The sequence below is a fragment of the Parus major genome, chromosome 4, assembly GCF_001522545.3.
Source record: "Parus major isolate Abel chromosome 4, Parus_major1.1, whole genome shotgun sequence".
In the NCBI taxonomy this organism is placed as follows: domain Eukaryota; kingdom Metazoa; phylum Chordata; class Aves; order Passeriformes; family Paridae; genus Parus; species Parus major.
In genome coordinates this window covers 2,371,561-2,393,589 of record NC_031771.1, presented here as the reverse complement: position 1 = coordinate 2,393,589, position 22,029 = coordinate 2,371,561, and the positions used below count along the sequence as shown (strand labels likewise).

General features: G+C 49.0%; 1 protein-coding gene across 7 annotated transcripts in view; it reads right to left on the bottom strand.

Annotated features, from left to right (window-relative positions):
* Positions 1–22,029, bottom strand: part of SHROOM3 (shroom family member 3) — a 113,727-nt gene that overhangs the window by 17,510 nt on the left and 74,188 nt on the right. For 6 of the 7 annotated variants that reach the window (XM_015623694.3, XM_015623691.3, XM_015623692.3 and 3 more), the window contains 2 exons: positions 7,920–8,048; positions 455–586 (listed from right to left, as the gene is read on the bottom strand). In XM_015623694.3, the coding sequence (XP_015479180.1) occupies positions 455–513 (59 nt within the window). In that variant the 5' untranslated portion in view covers positions 514–586; positions 7,920–8,048. Of the gene's footprint in view, positions 1–454; positions 587–7,919; positions 8,049–21,714; positions 21,970–22,029 lie in introns of those variants that run through there. The other variant, XM_033513492.1, reaches the window with a different exon arrangement.

Sequence of the window (22,029 nt, the reverse complement as noted above, 5' to 3'; positions counted from 1 at the left end):
CTCCTCACCCTGGGAGCACTGTCACTGATGCGCTGCTGGCTGCTCTGTTACACTGACAGACTCTGCTACCTACAGCCTTTTCTTCCTTTTCTTTCAACAGGCCAATTTAGACTTTGGATTTCTTTTCCTTTTCTGGGGAAACAACCATGCTGTGTTTCTGTATGGGGGCATCCACAGAAAGCTCTATCAGTGTCCTGGCAGTGGGCTCCCATCTTTGTAAGAAGGGGGATTTCTAAAGCAACTAATTTCCTAGCTGCTAATCACCTCACAGAGCACTCATAGGAGAAAAATAAAGCCACTTTATCTAGGAAACTAAACAGGAACTGAAGCCTTCCTAACTCTAATCTGAACCCTGGCTGTTTGTAAACCTGTCCAGCTGTATGGAGGCCACTGGTACCATTTTCCTGCTACACCTTTGCCCCCTCCCTTCCCTCCACAGCTGTGTGGAGCTTACCTGGAGTGGTAGGACTGATGCCAAGGGGTGCCAAGCGTACCCTGAGATATTTGCATCATGCTGGGATCGGGTTGGTTCTCGGCGAGTTTGGTTGAATGCCAGGAGTGAGGTCGGCCTGGAGTTTCACTCCGCCTAGGCAAAAGCAGAAGGGGTTGCACATCAGCAACAGGCCAGCTCTCCCAGGAGAGATGGATGTGAACTCAACACCAACATGTAAAACAGCTCGTGCTCATTTGTGCTCCGCTGCTGAGTTTTTGCCCACCCCCAGCAAGTCCCACGGTAACCAAGTGTGAGCCTGACATCCCCACAACACGCTCCCCCTCCGAGTGTCACCAAATGCCATCAGGGGCTGGAAGCAAAGGGACTTCTGATCTCTCTCTGGTGCTGCTAAAAATGCAGGATGAGACGTGACAACCAAGTGCCCCAGCCCTGCCAGCCAGCTGTCCCCAGGGTGTGTCCCCAGGCGTGGCACGGCACGGCTGCCCCCAGGGTGCCCTCAGTCTCCAGCTGCAAGGCCTGAGTCTGCCAGCCCTGAGGAAAAAAAACCCACCGACACCTTATTTAAAGCACAGAGTGCTGCAATGGAAAGTCAAAGCAGGGGATTAGTGATTGAGTCCCCTGAAGAGGCCACACAGACTCTCCTTTGCCCCAGCCTTTGGGCTTGTCCTTAATCCTCCTGCTGCTTTCCTTGAGGGATCTCTCCCCTGCACTCATTTCCACAGCTTCTCACTCTCTCCTTGAGACAACGAGGAGCAGCACTGGGCCCGTGTCCTACTGAAATGTGACAGCTTGCAGGACAATTCTGACTCAATAAATGCAAGAGGAGAATATGACACATCTTTCTTTAGTCTTTCTCTCACTGAAAAATCCACAGTACAGCATGTCCTGAACACATCAGTACATAGATTAAAATGCCCTTGGCACGTAGACACTGAGAGAGGATTCTACCAGTATGACCTAAGACTGGGAAAATAAATGGTACAGGGAAGTGTAGAACATTTAAAATGCTTTTTAGGGTCCTGCCCTTTCCTAGTACCAGTTAACATCAGCAGCCACTGCATGGAAAAGCACAGGCAGAGAGTGAGAGGCAGAGCCACTTCTCCAGCATTTTTTCCATACAGATTTCAGAAGTGCTGGTTAATTTTTCAACATCTGCTAAGACAAGGAAGAAGAAGGGATATGCTTTTCCCTTGAACATCTGTTGTGGCAGGATTGTCTTAAGGGAAACTGGACTGGAGGTCTGCAAAGGGCAAGGTGAACCCTAAACCATTTTACCTTTACATGTGTAGGTGTGTTTAAGACAGAGCTCTTCTGTTAAGCTCCTTGCCCAGAAAATGAGGAACCTGGACACTGCCAGATGGGAAGTTGACAAAACTGTTTATTAAGAATAACCCACATTCTTGCCTCTTCCACTGCAGACATTTAAAGACTTTTTGTGGAGTACAAGCCATCAGCATCAGTTTTTCACTCAAGAAATTGAATGATCCCTTGGTTTGATCGGCAGAAACAGTGAGGAAGCTGTGTAGCCAATCATCTGACACACAGGCACTTTAAGCCCTTTTGTGTGATATCCTCATAACCATGCAACACGTGGACAGATGTGAATTTTAGTCACAAGACACACGGCACCAGCTTACCGGCTCTGGGTGAGATAACCTCACACCATATCCACACCTACCCAGTCTTGGAAATGTGGCAGATCCTGATTGATCCCAGGCAAACTGGCTGACTGATAAAACCTGCAAATGCAGCAGCTAATGCCTCACTTAAGTGAAGACAAATAAATCATGAGATCTTTCACTGGGGTTACTTTGGTGCAGCTAAGTTGCCCGCAACAAAACCAGGAGCAACAGGTGATGCTTTGGCACAGGAGGCTGTAGGATTTCAAGCTGCACAGCTCTAAGAATAACAACAATAACAGACCAAGCTCATCACCCTACCTTTTATATATTCTGTACTGTACTGTATTTGTGAAGGTGTCTGGAAAACCTTATTCCTGCAAAATTCTCCACTTCAAATAATAGACTGAGTGATCCCTGTACTGTAAATGCCAAGGCTGGAGAAAGAGACTCCTGGTTCCTGATGGACAGTGATCAGATAAGCTGGGCATGCAGGTCAGGTTGGCATCACGACAAATGCCCGGGAGCCAAGGTACCCGGAGGAGTTGGCGGGACGCGATGCAACGCTGGCATCTGAATGGCACCTGACTACAGCCCACAGTTCACACTGGAGACTGGGAAACACAAGGGAAAAGGTTCACCAGGAACCACCCTACAGCTATCTCTCATTAGGAAAAGCTGAGTGAACTCCTTTCTGTAATCTCTGGAGATTATATTGCATACAAAACAGGAATGGAACTTTTCAAAGACACTGGCACTAACTCTGCAGATGAATGAGCATCTCAGGCTTTCTTTTTAGTATCACTGAAAGGTTATCTTCTTATCAAGGTTATAAATTAAAAACATCCCAGAGAGGGGTAGTCAGTCTGATTGCTGTTCTTCACATACTGTTCCTTGCCAGTTCTGGAGTACACAGATTATACATTATTATACATACATTATACAACCCGATTGCTCTCCAAGTTTGACAGCACCTCAAGCCCAGCATCCTTCAGGAGTGCAAGTCCTTCAGCTTGCAAAAGCCCATCTTTAGCCAGAGCAAACAACACAGCTTCTTCAAATTGCCATTTGCATTTTTTCCACATCCTTAGAAAGCCAATAAGTGAAAGCCAGAGAAGGATGTTGTGGCTGATTAACCAGCCACTCAGGGTCATCAGTGCCCCAATAAACGGATCTTTTTCTACTCCCACACAACTCATGGGGAGTTGTTTTGATCATTCTCACATCCATCAGAAACATCATCCACGTGCCTGAACGACTGTGAACAATGCTTTTTGTACCACTGACCTTGTGGTCATTTTTCTCTGTCCCCACAAGCCCCAAACCCTTCCTCAGCAGAGACAAGGAGTGCTGAAGATAAAGGCAGTAAAACCTTTCAAGCAAAGCAGAATCCACCTGCAGATCCAGGCAGGAGCAGCAGACACACCTCTGTGACCTGCGGGCATGGCACTGAGCAGTGGCTGTTCATGTGTCCAGGGAGGATGGGACAGGGCAGAGAAGAGAACCAAGGCCAGAGGGTCACTCTGCCATCACTCACAACCACAATCCCTGCGGATGTGCTTTCCCCAGTGGCCGTGTGGGAGGCTGCTGGAGCTGGAAGGGAATAGCCGTGGCCTAACCCATCGTGTGGGGAGGTGGGAAGGGATGGGGGCCCTGCAGCACAGACCCTCATCCTGCAGGAGAAATGTAAGATTTGGGTAAGAGCACAAAGCTTTTGCCTCCTGGATCTGATCCCAGGCACTGAGTCACAAGAGAGAAAGCCAAGAGGGCAGCTGCCCATCCTTACCGAGTCATCCTCACAGCAGTCAAGATTTCAAGCTGGTGATAATTCCAACCTCCCAAAACCCACGTGGCAGGGGCACTGTGTCCTGAGCCATATCCTGTGCATGCAGCAGCAAGATCTTTGCACATGGAGAGATCCTGATCCCAGCAATTCACCTGCACCCTCCTTCCAGGGTGAGTGTGCACGTGCACCAACAGAAAGCAGAACAAAGATCTGAATTATCACCAGGACAGACCTGTCTCCAGGATGGACACATCTGAAAGAGCGGGAGCATGACAGGGAGATGTTTTCCAGACATCCCAATGTGTGGCTGCAGCCTCTCTGCCCATCTATTAGGCAGGAGAGGAAGGAAAAAGTAAAGCACTCAGAAGCCTATTAGGATTTTGACAGAGCGAGGCCACAATCTACTCAAAGCAACGTCGCTCTTAATTAACGTTCAGTCATGGTTCTAAAAATAAGCAGAACAGACGAGGTCAATTAGAAAGGAGTTGGACCAGAATGGCGTCAGCTTGGTGTGTCTTCTACTAAATCTCTCTTTTTAGGCTCACAGAGCCCTTCTGGTAAATTCTGGGGGCAGGAAGGATCTGCTGTGAGCTCTGTCCCTTCACAATTTTGATTAAGAAAAGGGAAGACTCATTAGAAAGGCCAGGTCTATGAGATAATATTTCACATCATGGATCTTGGCTAATAGTGCCTCCTCATCTGTAGGGAAAAGGGAGAATCATGCCCACGCCCCCCACCCTTTAATACTCAGATGAAAACTTCCCCTAAGTAAAAAACATGCTGAAAAACCCTTCACTTGAGAACACTTGGGTGAAATGTGTCAACATTCTCATACCAGGACACAGTCTGCTTTTCCACAATACATTCAGTTTGCAGCTCCTAGAGGATAACTCCCCACACAGTGAATCCCTGTAGACTATCTCACAGTTTTTGGCAGTCTCAGGGTTAAACTAAAAAAAAAAAAAAAAAATTAAAAAAAACCCCCAAACTGTAAGAAAACCATTCAGGCTGGTTCAGGGCTCTGTCCCAGACTGGTCCATCCTCACTGCTCTCTCCAGTTCCTTTCCCAGAGGCAGGTGCTGTGCCTCTGTGGTGTTTACAGCTGTCATGTCAGACACCATTTCTTTTTCCCCTTTGAAAAGCATCACTGGGGATGTCTGGGTTGCACCAGACCATGCCCTGAGTTCCATCTGGGTACTGGGAGACAGGTATCAATCTCCCTGAAGTCTCTCTCTGGGATCAGGATGAAGGGAATCAGAAGTTGCTGCTCAGAATTCCTACCATTACCATCACCAACTCTTTGGAAAAAACTCCTCACCATACCACTGGGATGAAAATCCCTGTGTGGAAGCAGAGATGAGACAGATTTTTTCTACTGGCTTTTCCTGACAGAAGTGCCCTCAGCCACAGGCTGCAGATGGAAGTGCGGGGATCGCTCAGAGGTGATGGCAGCTGTGAGCAACAGGCGCTCCTTTGCTGAACTTAGGAACAGTCAAACATTGTAATTAATGATTATTGGTCCTGCAAGTCACACCTCTGTGTTATCACATGTCTCTGGGAACCCCCACGTTGCCTTATCCAAGAAGGAGGAATTTACCCAGTGTCCAGCAAAGGAAACAAAGAGTGGGGGCTCAGAGCAGGGCCATGCGCTGCGGCTCCATCTTCCCTTCACCCCAGAGCAGGGTTGACAGGCAATATTTAGATTGAGGACTTTTCCCTACCCAAAGAAAGGGTCCCACTGGCATTCCCTGACACTAACCAGGCACAGGCTTCAACAGGAGCAGAGGTGATGTATACAAACTTCACTCTCCTTGATTACTGGGTTCAAGGACTTGGTCCTACTGGGATCTTCTGACAGCTTTCTATTTTGAAGACAGCATTATCAAGCAACACACTGAGTCTGATTTAAACTGCAAAATGAGGAGTATTTCAGACCTCTGTTTCAAGAAGTTCTTGCCACCAAGATAGTCCATCCATGCTGCTCCTACAGGACATGGAGAAGCCAGGAGAGCCTTCAGCCTGGTACCTAGACCGTGCATAGGTTACAGTGAGGAGCAGGGGAGCACTGGGTTAAAGACTCCCTGCAACTTTCTTCTTCTTTCTATAATTTTACTCTGTTTCCTTTGCTGGAAAAAGAGGAAGAAAGAACAGACATGGAAAAGAAGCAGCTGACTGACTTACAGTCCTTGAGAAGGACCCCATTATTCCCTGTCTTCTCCAGGGATTCACATCATCTCTCCCAGAGCAAGGGTGGAAAATCCTAGCAGCCAGAGCCTGCAGTGGCTTCCCTGCCCACGGCTCTTCAGAGCTGCACTGATTTATTCAGACCGATGAACTGGCCCCACGGGCTCAACTCAAGTAATTTTTTCTCATTCTTCTCCAGTCAGTAAATTAGTTAAAAAGACAGAAACCCAAGCATAGCTTAGATTCTTACACAGCCCGATATCCGACACACAGCAACTTGCAACAGGAGAGACTTGGAAACAATGGAAGGAATGTGCTTTCCTGGCCTGGTTGGGTGCTTAGGAGGAACTGGGTGGCTGGCAGCAGGAAGGCTTCCCCGTGAGCCCGATTATCCAAAGGGAACGCGGACAATGAGGCACGGCAGGTAACCAAGGGGATCCGCAGGGCAAGGCTGGCTGGGCTCTCCTCTGAGCTACAGGGCTACAAATCACAGGCAGTGCTGGTGAGCTCCACACCCAAGTGCTCATGGAGGAGGGATGAACGGGAGAGAGGCAGCAGGGCCTCCAGGAGGATGTGTGGAGGTGCTTGCACACATTTGGGGGGTAACAGGGTGAGTCAAATGCGCTGGGGAAGTGCACCCGCTGCCTGGCCCAAAGCAAAGGTTGCTGAGCCTGAAACACCTCCCACAGGGACTTTCTTATACATTGAAGCAGCCTCCTGTTCCTAACTAAAGCTCCAGCCAGGCTCAAACTGAGATGTGCAGACACAGCCTCCAACACTGCCGGAAAAGTAAAGCAAAACATTGGCTCTGCACCCAAAGGCAAATTTATCCAAGTGAAATGCTAAACTTCAGAGCTTCTGTGAAGATGTGCTACTAAACTGATGGGCAAGAAGGATTTACAGAGGGCATATGGTGAATGACTCATTGTTACAGGGAGGTGGTGGATGCAGGGGAGCTCCTCTCCCAAATTCCCTGCGGGTCACATACCCAGGGAAATGCAGAGTCCCACTCTTCAGTCAGAGATCAACTTCTACTCAATAAAATCACTTTGAGGATGTATTTTAGCCTCTAAAATCTGCTCTAACTGAGGCTGGGCAGGGCCAGCATCCGTGACTGCCTACAGTGGCCAGAAGCTAGAGCATCTCCACTAAGGTCAGGGAGGTTGCTCCAGAGGGTGCATCCTTGCTGATAAGATCAGATTGAGGAATTCCCTTCTCAGCTGCTCGCTCACAGGCAGCAGGCTGCATTTCCACCAGCTCCAGGAAACCAGTGTGGCTTCTTGGCTTCAGCTAAGTCCAGGTCTGACCCAAATGCAATGTTGCAAATAAAAGCCACTGCTTTAACTTCATGGTACAAACATCAGGACACAAAAAGTCTATGAGGTCACTCAGATTACATCTGACTGATCTAAGAGGCTCTTTGGATGCCAGCAAAAGCTCTGCCTAAGTAAATGCAGTAGGATTTGGTCCTAAACTGTGTGGCCAAAGGAGGGGAGCGAGGCTCAGCCACAATACCAGCCAATCCAGAGGCGTTCAGGAAACTGATTTCTCAGGACATTTAATCGTTCAAAAATGCAGACAGGTACTCTGAAGTCAAGAATGCCAAACTTCCACTAAAACTCTGAGATTCTGAAGAAGCCAGGTGATTTTGGAATGCCAGGCACCTGAAGCTGGGAAGTCAGAGAAGACCTACACCAATTCTGCGGAGATATTTTGGTTCAGCATTTCTGATGACCTTTACCAGCACTGACAAAAGCTTCTGAGGAGAAATTTCAGCACTCCTTCCCCATGAGTGCCCCTCAGGCAGCCAAAGCAGTGACTGTTTTCTACCCTGTCTTTGCAGATGTTCCAGGGACACAGACAAACACATTCTCACCTGGTCTTCAGCCGTAACTTGACTCCTGCTGCCCACGTGGCTTTGCTGGGCTGGAAGTCAGTGGTCACGCAGTCCGGGCTGAGCGGGCCGGGAGACAGCTCTGTGCATCCCTGTGCTGCATGGGTGTCCCTGCCAAAGGAGAGCAAGGACATGTAAACACCACCACGCAAAGCCTCAGCCCTTTTAGGGCTTCATCAGGATTTTAGGAAAGAGGGCAATGCACAGACCCCGAGGGCAAGGCAGGGGCATCAGGCTAGTTTTTAGAATGAGTGAAGTACATGTCACAGAAAGCCGTGTGTATCCTTGTTTTTCTTTAATCTGGGCAGGGCTTGGCTCTGTGAGTGTCCCTCACGACTGTTTTGGAGGAGCTGCCCAGTCCCACGGCACAAAACTCATTATCCTGCAGCTACATTTGGGGACACTAAATCCCCCAGTGTGGCGTTCAGGGCTTTCACTGGGGGATTCGCTTTTTCCACATGTAACCACCCTGTGAGAGCTCAGGGAATGCTCTGAACACACACGAGAAATGCCAAGAGAAAGTTCCACACAGTGAGAAGGAGAAAGAGAAACCTACCCCCTTCTACCGATAATTCCACAAAGTCAGCAAACACGCATTTACCCCGCTGCAAGTCACACAAACACCGTGTAGACATCACTTCAGCTCCTTCCTTCCCCCTGGAACGCTCCACTATTCCCACTCACTCCCATTTCTAGCCCTGAAGCGCAGAAGAGATGTGAAATTTCGGCTTGCTCAAGGAAACCCCCCACGCTGAATAAAAAAGCGGGGCTGAAAGGCCCCCTGCGCCTCTCCCGGCCCGGGATAAGCTGGAATTGCCTCTTGTTGTGTGCTGAGCCCACATGCCGGCATCTGGGGCTTTGGATAGCTGAGATGGCTTGGATGCCATTCCGGTGAGAGACCGGCCGTCTTTGTGTCCGGCTGCCTTCTCCCCCACGCTCCCTCCCCGCGCCCCCACGTGCCAGGCAGGAATGTTAAGCCTCACACTGCGGATGAGATACAGCAGGGAAGCGCAGCAGCACTTTCACCTACATTAGGGAAAGCGACTGGTCCAGAACGGCCTTTTTTGGCTCACCCTGCTTATCTTCATCCAGTTTTTACCCCAAATCCTGCCTTGGCTGCCTTTCCTTTCCACGTGCCAAATCCTGTCCTGCTTCGTCTCTGCCGCTCCTCTCCTCAGATGATGTCAGGTCTCCCATCAAACTTGGAAGTTTCCCCTTCCCTGCTCCCATTCCAGCCTCACTGTACACCAGGAGCACAATCTCCTTTACTGCAAGTGCCAATATCCTTAAATGCTCCAATTCTCTTTGCTCACCAAGCCTACCATGAAAAATCACCGATTTCCTGAGATTTCACTGCAAGACACAGAAAGGAAAGAAGGCCTGCGACAGACGAGGATTTAAAAGATTGCATATAAACAATTTATCCATACAATTTTGTGATCAAAATCTATTCACAGCTTCAGCCTTTGGAGAACAGAAGCCTGTGCTTCCCTTCTTGTTTCCTGAAGAGCAGAGTTTGGCTCTGCCAGGCCACAGCACAGCTGTGCTCCTGCAGTGAGAAAAGCTGCTCATGCCTTCTATCCGGCCAGCTGTCCCTGAGGGATCCAGGGATGAGATGCAGGGCTGGGAAATTGCCCCTGAGCCAAGAAAAGAGTCACCAACAACCTGAGGAAATGATATAAAGGAGTAGTAAATGCCTACTGTTGCTGGTGATTTCGGTCTCCTTAAATTCAACTTATTATTACTTGTCTCAAATTGTCTCGAAAGGCACAAAATGGCCTCAAAATAAGCAGCTTTTTTATCTCTTATACTTCTTTTCACTCAATTAACAATAGACATGTAAATTATTTTTCTCAGAGACTCAATGACTTATCATCTGTGTGCTGCACTGTGGCATTCTCTATCTAATCACTTACTAGTATCCAAAAACTTCTAGAAGAAGAAGATGAAGAAGAAAGAAGGACAAGAGACAACACCCTAAATCCTCCATCTTGCCTTCTGTTCTCTAAACTAGTTCAAACTCTATTTTCACCCAGTGACTTAAGAAAACTCTCTAATTTACACACTAATACACACTTACACTTTTAGTTTTTCTATTTAACAGTTGTTTTCATGGTGTTATATGAAATTCAGTGTTTTCTTGGATGTCAGAGCCAGGTATCAGAGATAAGGGCACGCACTCTGTGCCTCTAACACCTACAGCTCTGTGGGCACCTACAGCCTAGTGATCTTTCAGCACTTTTTTTTTTTTTTTTTAAGAAAAAACAGCTTTTGAAGGATGCTAAGAAAGCAGGAGACACCAAAGACTCTAAACTCTGCTTTCTGAGCCCAAGTCCCTTCCAAGTGCTCCCATCCAGGCCTGCAGAGCCTGACCCTGCATGGGCAGCCCCGAGCAGAGGGAGGGAGGATAAGCAGCCTGGGTGATCCTCCTCACAGGAGCAACCCCTGCTTGCTGGGGTGCATAACTTTGTGTCTTTACCTCACAAAGACACCTTAATTAGTGTCTCCATGGGCTCCGGAGGTGCTGTTGTGGGGAACAAGGAAATGCAACAGAGTTTTTGTTTCCCCAGCCTCTTAAACAACTGTAACTGCAGAGCTCTGTGGTGCGTGGCAGGCTCAGTAAGACACTAAAAATCAGCCACACAACATCAATCAGGCCCAGTGGGGAACACAAGAGATGAGGATCCTTCCACCTGGGAAGCACACCCACCTCAGAGGGACGGTCCCCATACAGGGATGTCCCCGTGAGAGCAGGGATGGCAGGGCAGGGAGAAGAGCTGAGGCCACTTCCCCAGACAGGAGCCCAAGCCCAGCAGCTGTCCTCCCCTTGCAGCCTTCTGCCTTACCCAGCTGCTTATCCCTGAACATTTCCTGTGGTGTTTCTAAGTAAGGCAGCTCAGTCTAACAATCAGGAGGCTCTTAATCCCCATCAAGACACTTCTTCCACCGTAACACGGAGACAGCCGCTCTTGTGCAAAGGTGTTGAGGGCCTACCTTTGCTCTTGGCTGTCCTCACACCTTCTCCTTGGGGTGGACCTCCTCTGAAAGCTCCAGCTGCTCTGGGACAGCTCTCCAGCTCCCTGTGGCAGCACTCAGTCTGATGGGATGCTCTTAAAGCCCGGGGCTGCATTTTATTTTGGGATGCTGCAAAGGGCCTCACGATTCCATAGCTAAAAAGTATCCCTGGCAAGGAGGGGCCTGCAGTTGTTCCTTTTGTTATCCTGTTGTTTCTGAAGCTCTCAAGTGGGAGACAGGAAACCCAGCACACACAGTCTATTTAAAACTCCTCTACCTCCCACCTGAGGCTGGCAGCTGCCTCTGAAATAATTTCTTTTCTGCAAAGTTCGTGTTTAATTATGAATTGTTATTTATACTTGCTTGCTTCCACGGTGCCTTTGGTATTTAATACCACACATGTCCATGAGTACACTCTGCTCAGCTTTTCCCTCATCTAAAAATATGGCCTGCTTGGATTTTTTCCTTGCTGCTTGCTTGACAGTGAAAGCATACAGTGCTAGAGATTAAGGCCTTTTTTCAAGGAAAACCTCCCTCAGAAGTTTCAGTGCCCCCTCCAGAAGAAAGGCAGCACCTCCTGACCCCACATCCATCTCTCCCCGCACAGCCAGCACGGCCTTTCCGCAGCAGGCATCTGTGAAACTCTCCCTACTTTTCACCACCTCCCTCAGAGCTCTTCAAGAACACATGGGTGGCCTTATTTTATATTCATCAGTTCCCCATAAGACTGGCTTGGCAGTTGCTGCCGTCTGAGTCTCATGGCCCTCCTGAGCTGCCACAGTCCTTGCAGAACTCGGTCGCTGTTTTAGGGAGATCCTTTGCCTCTGAGCTCCTCTGACCACCTTATCTGCCTCCTGTGCTGACCTCGTGTTACCTGCGTGCTTGGAACGTTTCACAGCACTTATCTTAACCTTTTGGGCTCCTGGCTCTTCCTCCTCACTTTCTTCAGTCTTCCTTATCCTTATTTACAACCTCCACATTCCAACACAGATTGGTATTCTAAAGCCAGCCTGGACAGAAGAGTGTGGGTGGGAGCCTCTGCCCAGCAGCCCTCCTGGCAATTATCTCGGTCTGTAGAGATCATTTCTTAATTAACTGAACTCCATGTTTCATAACAATAGCTCCCTGAGTAATGGCAGCAGCATAAACCACTGCTCTCACTGAGGAAATGATGCAGTGCAAGCTCAGCTGCCTGGCTGTAATTCCCAAAGAGGAGACAGATTTTGCACAGGGAAGAGGCACAAACCCAACTTCAGAAGTTTTGTCTGGCAATAGCATTTCATTTTCCAGGACAACAGCATTACAGTTCTTCTGGCTGCACTACCACCCTGTACTCTTGGCTTAGCTGCCTGTAGTTCCAGGGATGAGTCTAGGATATACCTGAGATCAGCCACAAACAGCACCTGGAACTATTAGAAATAGTACTAGAAATTAATAATTTTTTTACATTTATTTTTCAGAATAGGTATTTTTTAATGGTTCCACCTCTTGAAGCCATGATCACTGAGTTTAAACTAACACCTGGTTTGCTGCAACAGTAATAAATGACCTGAGTCCCAGAGGATCCAATCCCCAAATGTTAACAGGTGTAGTAATTTTTAATATCTTGTTATCTCTAAATCCAGTGTTGTTCTAGAAGAGAGGATGGAGATTAAATTCTCATTTTTAAACCATTTGGGATCAACAGGAGTATTTGTAACCACTGACAGTTAAAAGCTATCCTAGAAACACAGGTGCTCGCACAACAATGCTTCTGAAACCGAGATTAAAGCAAGGAACGCTTCTTCCAACTTCTACAGCTATTTGTAGGCATTCTGTGGCATTTTTCCCTTTGTCTTAAATCAGAAGCTAAGAGGAAACGCCCCTCCACTCCAGAAAGAGCCAACAGCACATCACAGACACAAAATCACGGCGCAGCAGCATTAAGCCTCGCTGGGCTGCCACAGGCAGGAAGGAGCCGGAGGAGTTAACGCTGCTGTTTTATCCTCACAGCACCCCACGTTACACAATGGCACAGGGCAGCCTGAGATCCCCAGCTCAGCCCAGTGACATAAGGGAGCTGGGCAGCTTCACCTCTGGCTATCCTCATCCCGCAGGCGAGCTCGCAGCAGCCGGTGAGCCGGAATTCCGTCTCCTTGGGGATGCAATCGCCACCTCGGTGGTAGTGCCCCATCTCCCAGCAAAGAGCCAGCCCTCCTGTCTCCTCCACGCTGTCAGGGAGAGACCACACTCATCCCAGGCACCGACCTTGGCTGCGGCCATCCTGCTTGGCAGATCCTCCCGCTCCGCCTGAAGTGAGAAGACTGGATTGCTTACGTATTTCTTATTTTGTTACCTCCTGTGGCTGGTCCACAAATAGCCTGTAATCCACATCTCTGTCACGCTCCCAGAATCTCCTTTAGCTGCACTGCAAGTGCCCCGTGTGTCAGGGCACAAAGGCACAGGGGCTCTCCTGTGCAAGGAGCCTGCCCAGGTTTGTTACTCTGTGCTCACGGGACCAAGACACCAAGAGCCAAAAACCAAGTGGAAGCACACAGACAAAGCTTTTCATGAGAAAAAAAGCTACAGATTGCACCGAAACCTCTCACACTAATAACCTGGGAAACTTCTGCCAGAAAAACTCTCAGTACATGGGTAAAACCTCTAGCTTGTCACTTAGGACATTCACTTGAGATGGGAAACAGCCAGGTTTAACTCCACAGTCTTAATTAGGCACATGAGGAATTCAAGGCTGGTTCATGAATCCAAAATGCGACGGGCTCCACCTGTGGAACTCCTGGAAGCACATTTTCATCCTAAGCACTGCAAGAGAGAGTCTGAAATCTCAACAAGACTCCTTGAACACATGAATCTTGGGACTGAATGAGGCATTCTTCCCTGAGATCTGCAGCAAGATCCAAGTTCTCAAGTAGAAACAATAATATCCACATCTAGGATTCAGATAGGTCAATAAAGCTCAGATTAAAAAGAAACCACCACGCAACCCAAACCCATTCACAGTGCTGCTGGCTGCTGCTTCTAAGAACAGGACTACTTAATGCACATTTTCTGTACACATCTCAGGCACATCCACCCTGATATCTGCTAAAACAGGATTACTAGAGATGATCTTTGTGCCATAAGCCGATCCCCAAAAGGGAAAAGAAGAATTTTCCCAGGAACAGTGCAGAGGGGCTTTTCTACCTGGACAGGCCATTGCTTGAAGGCAAATTAAATAAATCACAGGATGGTGAATTTTAGATGGATACATCCCCCATTCAGGCACCCATCGCTTTCAGTCCAATGGCACCCACGTGGAGATTCTGAGCATGCAGAATTTCAGGGCAAAGCAACAGAGGCTGAGAAGTCACCTGGAATTAATCCAGACTCACAGCTTTCCTTCTCGGAGAGCTCTTCACTCAGGCAACTCCAACTTAAACAACCTCAATGAGCGCTGACCTTCAGGTCCACCGAGAAAAAAATCTGGAGAAAGGAGACGACATTTTTCCTGTGCAACACTGTCTAGTCCTACTTGTCCAGCATTTTACTGGCTTCCCCTTTTCTCTGGGACTGGATGGGTTTTAGCTGACCTGACCTCAATCCCACAATCTGGCTGCGCTGTGTTTGCACAGCCCCACACAAACCAGCTGCTCCGGCGCGTACCTGTTTGCAAGCAGAGAGCTGAAAGGAGCCCTGGCATTCATTTGGGTTCCTCACTTCATTGGCCAAGGGATCTTTGAGAAAATGAACTCCCTCTTTGTCTGGGAGAGAGCCCTAATCCCCGTTTTGCCCTGGAGGATTACTGGGTACTTAGAAAGGCACTCACATGCACATTTTTGGTTCGTGCCAGCTACATTTGGGCCCACAATACGCAGCGTTCCCTTTGGTCTTTAGCTTTGACAATAAGCATTCCACTGCACCCAGACCTCCACCCACAGACTGCCACCCTTTTAAAAGCACCCTAAATCCACGCTTTCTGAATTGGGGGCCTTCCCTGCTTTGCATGAGCAGTTGGCCTGGGAGGCAGCTGGGCACGCAGCCCCGCAGTCCTTTCTTGAGCTGCCCAGCCGGCGTTGGAGCGCGCGGTTCCCTGCGTGGCCCTGCCAGAACGACCTGGATCCTGGCAGGGAGGAAGAACCTGTAGGGCTCAGGATTTAGCTTTTATCCCTAGGGAATTCCTGGCTTTTTGTAATAGGGGTTTAGTGTTATAGTCTATCACAGCTTGCTGTGTGTGCCCCAGTACCACCCAGAGAGCCTGTTCCCAAAGTGTGCTCCCCGTGCAGCTCTGGCCCATATCTTCCCAGGACTGTGGCTGCATTCTCTTAAATTCTAATTTGGGATTAAGTTCAATGGAAATGAAGGACTCTAAAGCTGTACTGTACTTGAGCAGCACTTTGCCTGCTCAGGGGAGATCTCACCTTCTCAGGAGGAGACAATTGAGAGGTGACAACCGTCCTGATCTGTCAAAAAAGTGGTGGGTGACCCATCCTTTGCCCCACCTTTCCTGTACCTTGTGCTCAGAGAGCTTTAACCCTCTCAAAAACAGACCTACCTACTTACTGTGCCAAAACAGGAGTAAAATCACAGAGAAATGACAGTTTCATTCTTTTCTAGCTCACAACTATCAGGACTATCCTACAGACTTGCTCTTGACCATTATCGAGTATCTCTTGAGGTTTTTCAGAGAAGCCTTTATGGACACTGCAGGATCAGCTTGGGGAATCAGAGCATCCTCTCTTCTCCTGAATGGGCTGTTCAGGACCAGGAGGCTGCGAGGGACAAACCTCCAGAGCTGGCCATAGAACACTGGGATCAGCTCTCTCTGTCATGCATTGGATCTGTTGGGCAGAGGTGCCTGAGGATGAAGATGATGCAAGGCAGTGCTCAGGCATGCAGGAGGGTCTTTAAAAAACCTTCCCTGTCAGGACCATGGCCACATGCAGGTAGATCAGCATCCTCACAGCTTCTGGGGTGTCCCCACACTGAACTGTGTGGAGCTGAAGTCCTTCTGATACACGATAACATTTAACTTCTCTTACATTATGCACACCAAAGCACAAGCTGGCTCTAAAGGACAGGTGTAAATGAAACAAAATAATGTAACTGCAGCTCCTACAAAGAAAAGCAGCCACAATGAGGAAGGAAAAGTCATACTCATGTAATACAAGGATTAGTTTCCATTTTAGGATTTGGGAATTAAAATGACTCCGTAAGAAAAGCCCACAACCCCTCCATGCTGAAAGAATAGTTATATTCACTGCAAGAGATGCAATCAGCAGAAGGTATTTCCCCACAATTACTCTTTTTACACTCACCCTTCAGAACAGTGATGTTTTCCAGCTACAAAAGGGCCATCCTAGAGAGGGTCTGAATGTCAGGCAAGACATGTCCCACCTGGGACCTGGCCATAGGGTGCAGACCTGAGACCTGGAAGGCAAACCCAACCTTCACTGGGAAACTTTTCTGCCAGCAGCTTGGAGCTGGGACTAGGCTGCATCTGCGGGTGCAGCTCCTAATAATGTTCCATCCAAAGCAAACTAGGTCAGTTCAGACCAACAATTTAAATGGTTTAAAGCTAAAGATTAAGGAAGTGCTTACAGGAAGTGCACCAGTGGCAGATGAATGATGTCTGTGGCACTATGAGCAAGTGGGGCGTTAATCTCTTCCGCCAGCACAGCTGGATCTCTCTTCCTTGCCTGCACTGGTGACACCTTGCACTTCAAGGAACACACCCTGAAATTTTAGCCCAGCAGCTCTCCTATGGAAATGTGGATGTTACCAAAGTGCTGCAGCAGTGGCTCAGCTGCCTTTTGAAAACTGGTCTCAGTGATGTGTACTAAGGGAGTGACAATCTGAGCGTCTCTTCAGAGGGGGCAGAAGAAAGCCTCACACTCACATTTGTCAAAGGCACAGTGGACACTCGGCACCAAGAACTCAGGTCTGCAGCAGCTGAGCTGTCTCTCAGCTCTCTCTAACCTGATTATTTGCAGTGCTTCCTGGTATTCCAGATTTTAATTGCAGTTCTGGTGGGTGGAGTGTACAGGTCTAAATCACCTTGAAAAGTGTAGCAATGCCTAATCCTTAGAATATGAGCTACTCCTTATGAGCTGCTTCTCCATCCCACACGCCAACCTCTCCCTGGACAAATTCCTGAACACCTTACTCAACACAGCATTCCATTTACTTCCTGGGGATTTCAGCAGGAGATTTGCCCAAGTAAGAAGCGATGATGGATGTAGTAAGGAGATGAGGACTTGGCCAGCTCAGTGAGGGAGCCCAAGGCAAGTGACAGAAATGCTGGCTGTTAAGCTAATGAATATCTGTTTGTCACTCAAAATATTTTTAGCATCTGCCAGTCTGGCAGAGATGAGCTTGGAAAAGGACGAGGGCTGCAACCATGACAAGGAACATGAGTTCTCAGCCCCTCTCACCCGGTCCTATGCCTCAGTGCATCCCCACTGTTCTCACAAACCCCCACAAAGGGGCAAGTGGCGTTCCTGACTCCCCTTGCCCCCAGCAGGGAGCCATTTTAGCAGCATTAAGAGCCATCTGCCATCCTTCTGCTGAGGAGATACCATAAGCAACTTTTCTGTACACAGCCCTGGGTGTGGGACCTCTTCCATGTACCCTGCCAGCAGGAAAACTCTTCCCCATCACCCTGTCTACTGCATTTTAGTCTGATGTTCCTGAGTCTAGACTCAAATTGTTCCTTGGGCTCAAAGCAAGATCCAAGGCTGGGTCTTGGGATGTTCTCTGCATGCGCTGCAGGGCTGGATTAGCACTGAGTCCATGGGAATCTCACCTGGATGAGGTCAGGGCTTCCCCAGTGATGCTCCCCTCCAGTACTACTGAGGTGAAGCACTCCCAGGAAGAGTCGAGAGAAAATCCACTACAGCTTAGCATATGGCTTTGACTTCCAGGGAGAAGTCTCAGATCCTCCTGGGTTTCCAGGAACACGAAGGTGCTGCTCTGTAGATGCAAAACCTTTCACAGCTTGTGGGAAACCCAGAAAACCCCACTTAGCCTAAATGCCTATCAGTTTTCAATGTCTCACTTCAGACACTTCTTAAAAATCCACCCAAAACACTGTGAAACAGCATGAGCTGCATTTCCTTGGAGCCCCCAAACACATTAAAGAAGCAGAGAAAAGAGGAGCACCCACAGCACTTCCAAGTGGCAGTCTGACCTGAGGCCTTCACAGCACTTATAGGTTAACAAGACATCCAAAAACTCTTCTTCCCCAGTGGAACAGCAGCACCCTCTCAAAGGAAGGCACACCTTTGCTAGGGACATGCAGTGATTTGGAGTCACAGGCTGGAAATCTCTGCACACCAACAGGAAAAAGGGCAGCAATACATATCCCCACTGCCAGCCTCTCCTCATACACAGCACATGCTGTGACCATCCTCATTACCAACACCCCTCCCAAAACAGAGCCAGTCCCAAACACACATTGAGTCACAAGTGCCAAACTCATTTGGAGAGAAAGCAGCAAACCCAAATCCTATTAAGCAGCCATCAGTGTCAATATTTATTTCTCACGAATCAGGGACGAGTGGCCTAATAAACAGTGTCAGGCTGAGCCTGGTGAGATGGAAGAGGAAGGGAAGAGACAGGCTTGGGGAAAGGACATGACATTAATCACTATCACCCCTGCAAACCTTGGTCAGAACCAAGGCAGTGAACTCAGTAGCCACTTAGAAACTAAGCTCCCTTCTTCCTTCAGCAGCCCCCAGTTTCCAGCCTGGAAGTTTGGCATCCTTCACAACAGAGCCACTGGGCCCCATTAAACCTTTCCCTTTCAATCCACCTCTCAACACACACCTCTCTCTGGCCTAGCTTAACCAGTCCCTCCCCAGCACAGAGCAGATCCAAGGTCTGGCCTGCAGGGAATTAAACACTCTAGCCAGTGCAGAGTGAGTGGGCTCCCAGGCAAACAATGTCTGCAGAGGAACACAAACAAATCAAGCCATGATTTCACACAAAGGCAAACTACTTGGCTGCAAGAGTCACTTCAAATACCCCAGCTTCTCCTTCTCCCTGCAGATCTTTCCTGCCCCTGGGGGGTGGTATATGCCATTTACTTCTCCCTAACCTGGATGGGAAAACACAGTCTTGGACAAACACAAAGGCTTGATCCTTCCAGCAGGGCTGTAGCTGAGTTTTAGAGCTATGCCTTACTTATTTACTCCCATCTACCCAGGGAAATTTCAGCTGCCAAAGCACGATGAGGATGCAGCCATGGTGCAGGGGGGCTCTGTCCCCACTATAACTGTACTGGCCAGCAGTTATCATCACGTACTTTGCTTAAATTAGGCTGAAATGGAGTCTGTCTCCAGCCTGGAGCCCATTTGTAAGTGCAAAGGAATCTGTGCCCTCCGCAGCACACGAGACAGGATCGGGTCTGGAGAGCACTTGGCCTGGCTATTTTTATTGTCTCCCTGAATACTTCTCTTCAACACCATTTTGAGATGCTGAAAGAATAGTAAAGATGGGAATTTTTTTTTAATTTTTTTTTTTTTTAAATAACAGGCTGATAATCCATAGGAACCGTGTCCTTTTAACTTTTGGATGTTTCTCAAATCTCTGCCCTCGTTGCCAGGCTGCTGAAGGCATTTTGAAGGCACAACATGGTGAAATCTAATCAGGGTGAAGTGGGCTGGTTTTATTTCCATCAAAATTCCTCTTTCAAAGGCATAAATTTACCCTTCTGATCCCAGCCTCTAGAACTGAGCCAATACAGCAGTTACTGCTACATCAAAAACACACCCAATCCCCTTCCCTCGCAGACAAGTGATGACTGAAATTCCTCATGCTTCTTTAAACCCAAGGACATTGCCACTAATTTGAGGCCTGGTGCAGCTCAGATGTAAAGGATTAGGCAAGTGGCTCTCATCTGAACAGAGGCAAGCACGCAGCAACGCAGCACATCAAGGGGTAGCTGAGCTTTTCATTCCAGTTAAACTTGGGAACAACCTCCTAAATCATGGTTTCAGACACACAGGTTATCTTTTCCCCTGACCTGAGCACCTGAGCAGTGTTCACCTTGCGATACTGAGCAGTGTGGCTACAGCCTGACCCTGCTGACCACGAGCCCTTCTCTACTCCCACACCCATTAAAGTCCAGCAGCTTGCCAGCGCCAGCCACAGTCACTCTGGGCCTGAACAAATGTTAGCCAAGTGGGAATCACACAGGGCATTATAAAACACTCTCTTTGATGTCATATCCTCCTGAGCTATTTACTTACAATCCTGCTGGGGTGCAGAAGCCCAGGGATGGGACGGACCAGGCCCCACCGTGCCAGCTGCTCTGCAAACACCAAGTGAAGGATGCTTGCTCACCCAGAGGGCTGACCATTAAAGCAGGGTCCACCCTAACTAAACAAATGCAGGAAGGATGTTTTCCTCATCACTGCTCTTCCCTCAGCAGCCTTCCCAAGTCCATCTGCATCCTCCTGCTAGAGCACAGCTTTTCTCCCACTGCTGCCAAGAGCTAGGATAGAGGGAGAAGGGCTCTACATCACCCTGCTTTTATTCTCAATAAAACTCTGCTCAGGCCTATTGAACACAGGGGCATTTGTGGAGGCCCCTGGCTGCTGCAGGACCACAGCTTGCCTGTCTCACAGGGGCAGGGCTCCCACGTGCCAGGGCAGCAGCCCTCTCTGCAGAGCAATGCCAAGCAGGCTGTAGCTGGCCTTGTGTGTTGTTACTGCCTTTAGAGCAACGCTTTGTGGTTAAACTTCTGGCCTGCTGACCTCTGGAAGATAAGCCTCTGCGATTATTAAATGAACTTTCCCTTAAAATTTACAGTAATCCTGATTTCAGTCGAACTGAACTTCCCTCTCCGATTAAAGAAGGTGCCAAGCACCATTCAATGTGGGCCAACAAGCTCTCAATCCTCTAAATCCCCATATTATGGACGTGCAGAGCACCCCTCCCTCTCCCAGTTGCAGGCTGGCCTGGACTTCACCTCTCTTAGTCGAAGGAGTTTTAGGGCATTGATTTTTCCCCACTCTTGATTCTGCTGGTGTCGAGGAAAATCTGGACAAGGACCTTGCAGGACCAGAGTCAGGCTGAGCAAACACAGTGAGCTGCCGAGATTCACCCCTCTGCTGACTGGGCTAAAGAAGGCTCAGAGGCTGGGATGAGGAGTGAATGTGTTGCAATGGGTGCTGCTGGTGGCACCTAACCGCAACTAAATTTAAGGCTGTGTTTTTTAGGCAGCAGAACAGACAGAGATCAGAGTTCAAAAGGCATTACAGCAGGGAATGAGAAAAGCAGACCTTTGGACTTTGGGGGCAGAAGGAGTAGGGGAGAAAGTTGGAGTGAAGGCAAACGAGGTCCGTGGGTCACATTCCTCCCAAACTGACAAAGAAAAATGCTGGCTAATAGTGTTACATTTGAATATAATTTTTTTTTCCTTAGCCATTTTGAGGAGTCTGCAGGTCATTCCAACCAGGTGACAAAACTTCTCAGCTTCTGCCCCAATATCTCGTTGCGAGGTGCCTGCCAGCAGAACTCCCTGCAGGAACACTACACTGCTTACTAAAACACGGAACACAGCGAGAGCCAAACTAAACCTCCCGCTGCTCTGATGCCCGGCAACTGTCTCCAGAGAAAGAGCAGGAAAGGGACCCTCGAGCCCCGCAGCTCTTGCCCAGATGCAGCTGGACAGTGGACGATGCAGTCCCAGACGTGTCCGTGCAATCACAGCACAATGACAGCATTTAACACCCACCCGGAGTTAAATTAATTACCCCTCCGAGTAATGAGTTTCACATACGGACAAGGGGAACCGCGGCACGGCGAGGTCTCGTCCTACACCACTTCCCTCCCTGACTGCTTCTTCCCCGCATCCAGAGGCCCCGAAAACACCGAACAAGAAAGCAGCACTTGGAAGGGGAGGGGGCGGGCGCCAGGGGGAGATCCTGCCGGTGCCGGCGGGGCCCCGGGGCCGCCGCCTTTTGTTTTGGAGAAGGAGCGCGCCTGCCCCGCACCCTCACGTCGGGTCTGGTCCACCCCACAGCTTCCAGGACCGCGCTCCCCGAACATCCCTGCTCCCCGCGCATCCCTGCTCTCCGTACATCCCTGCTCCCCG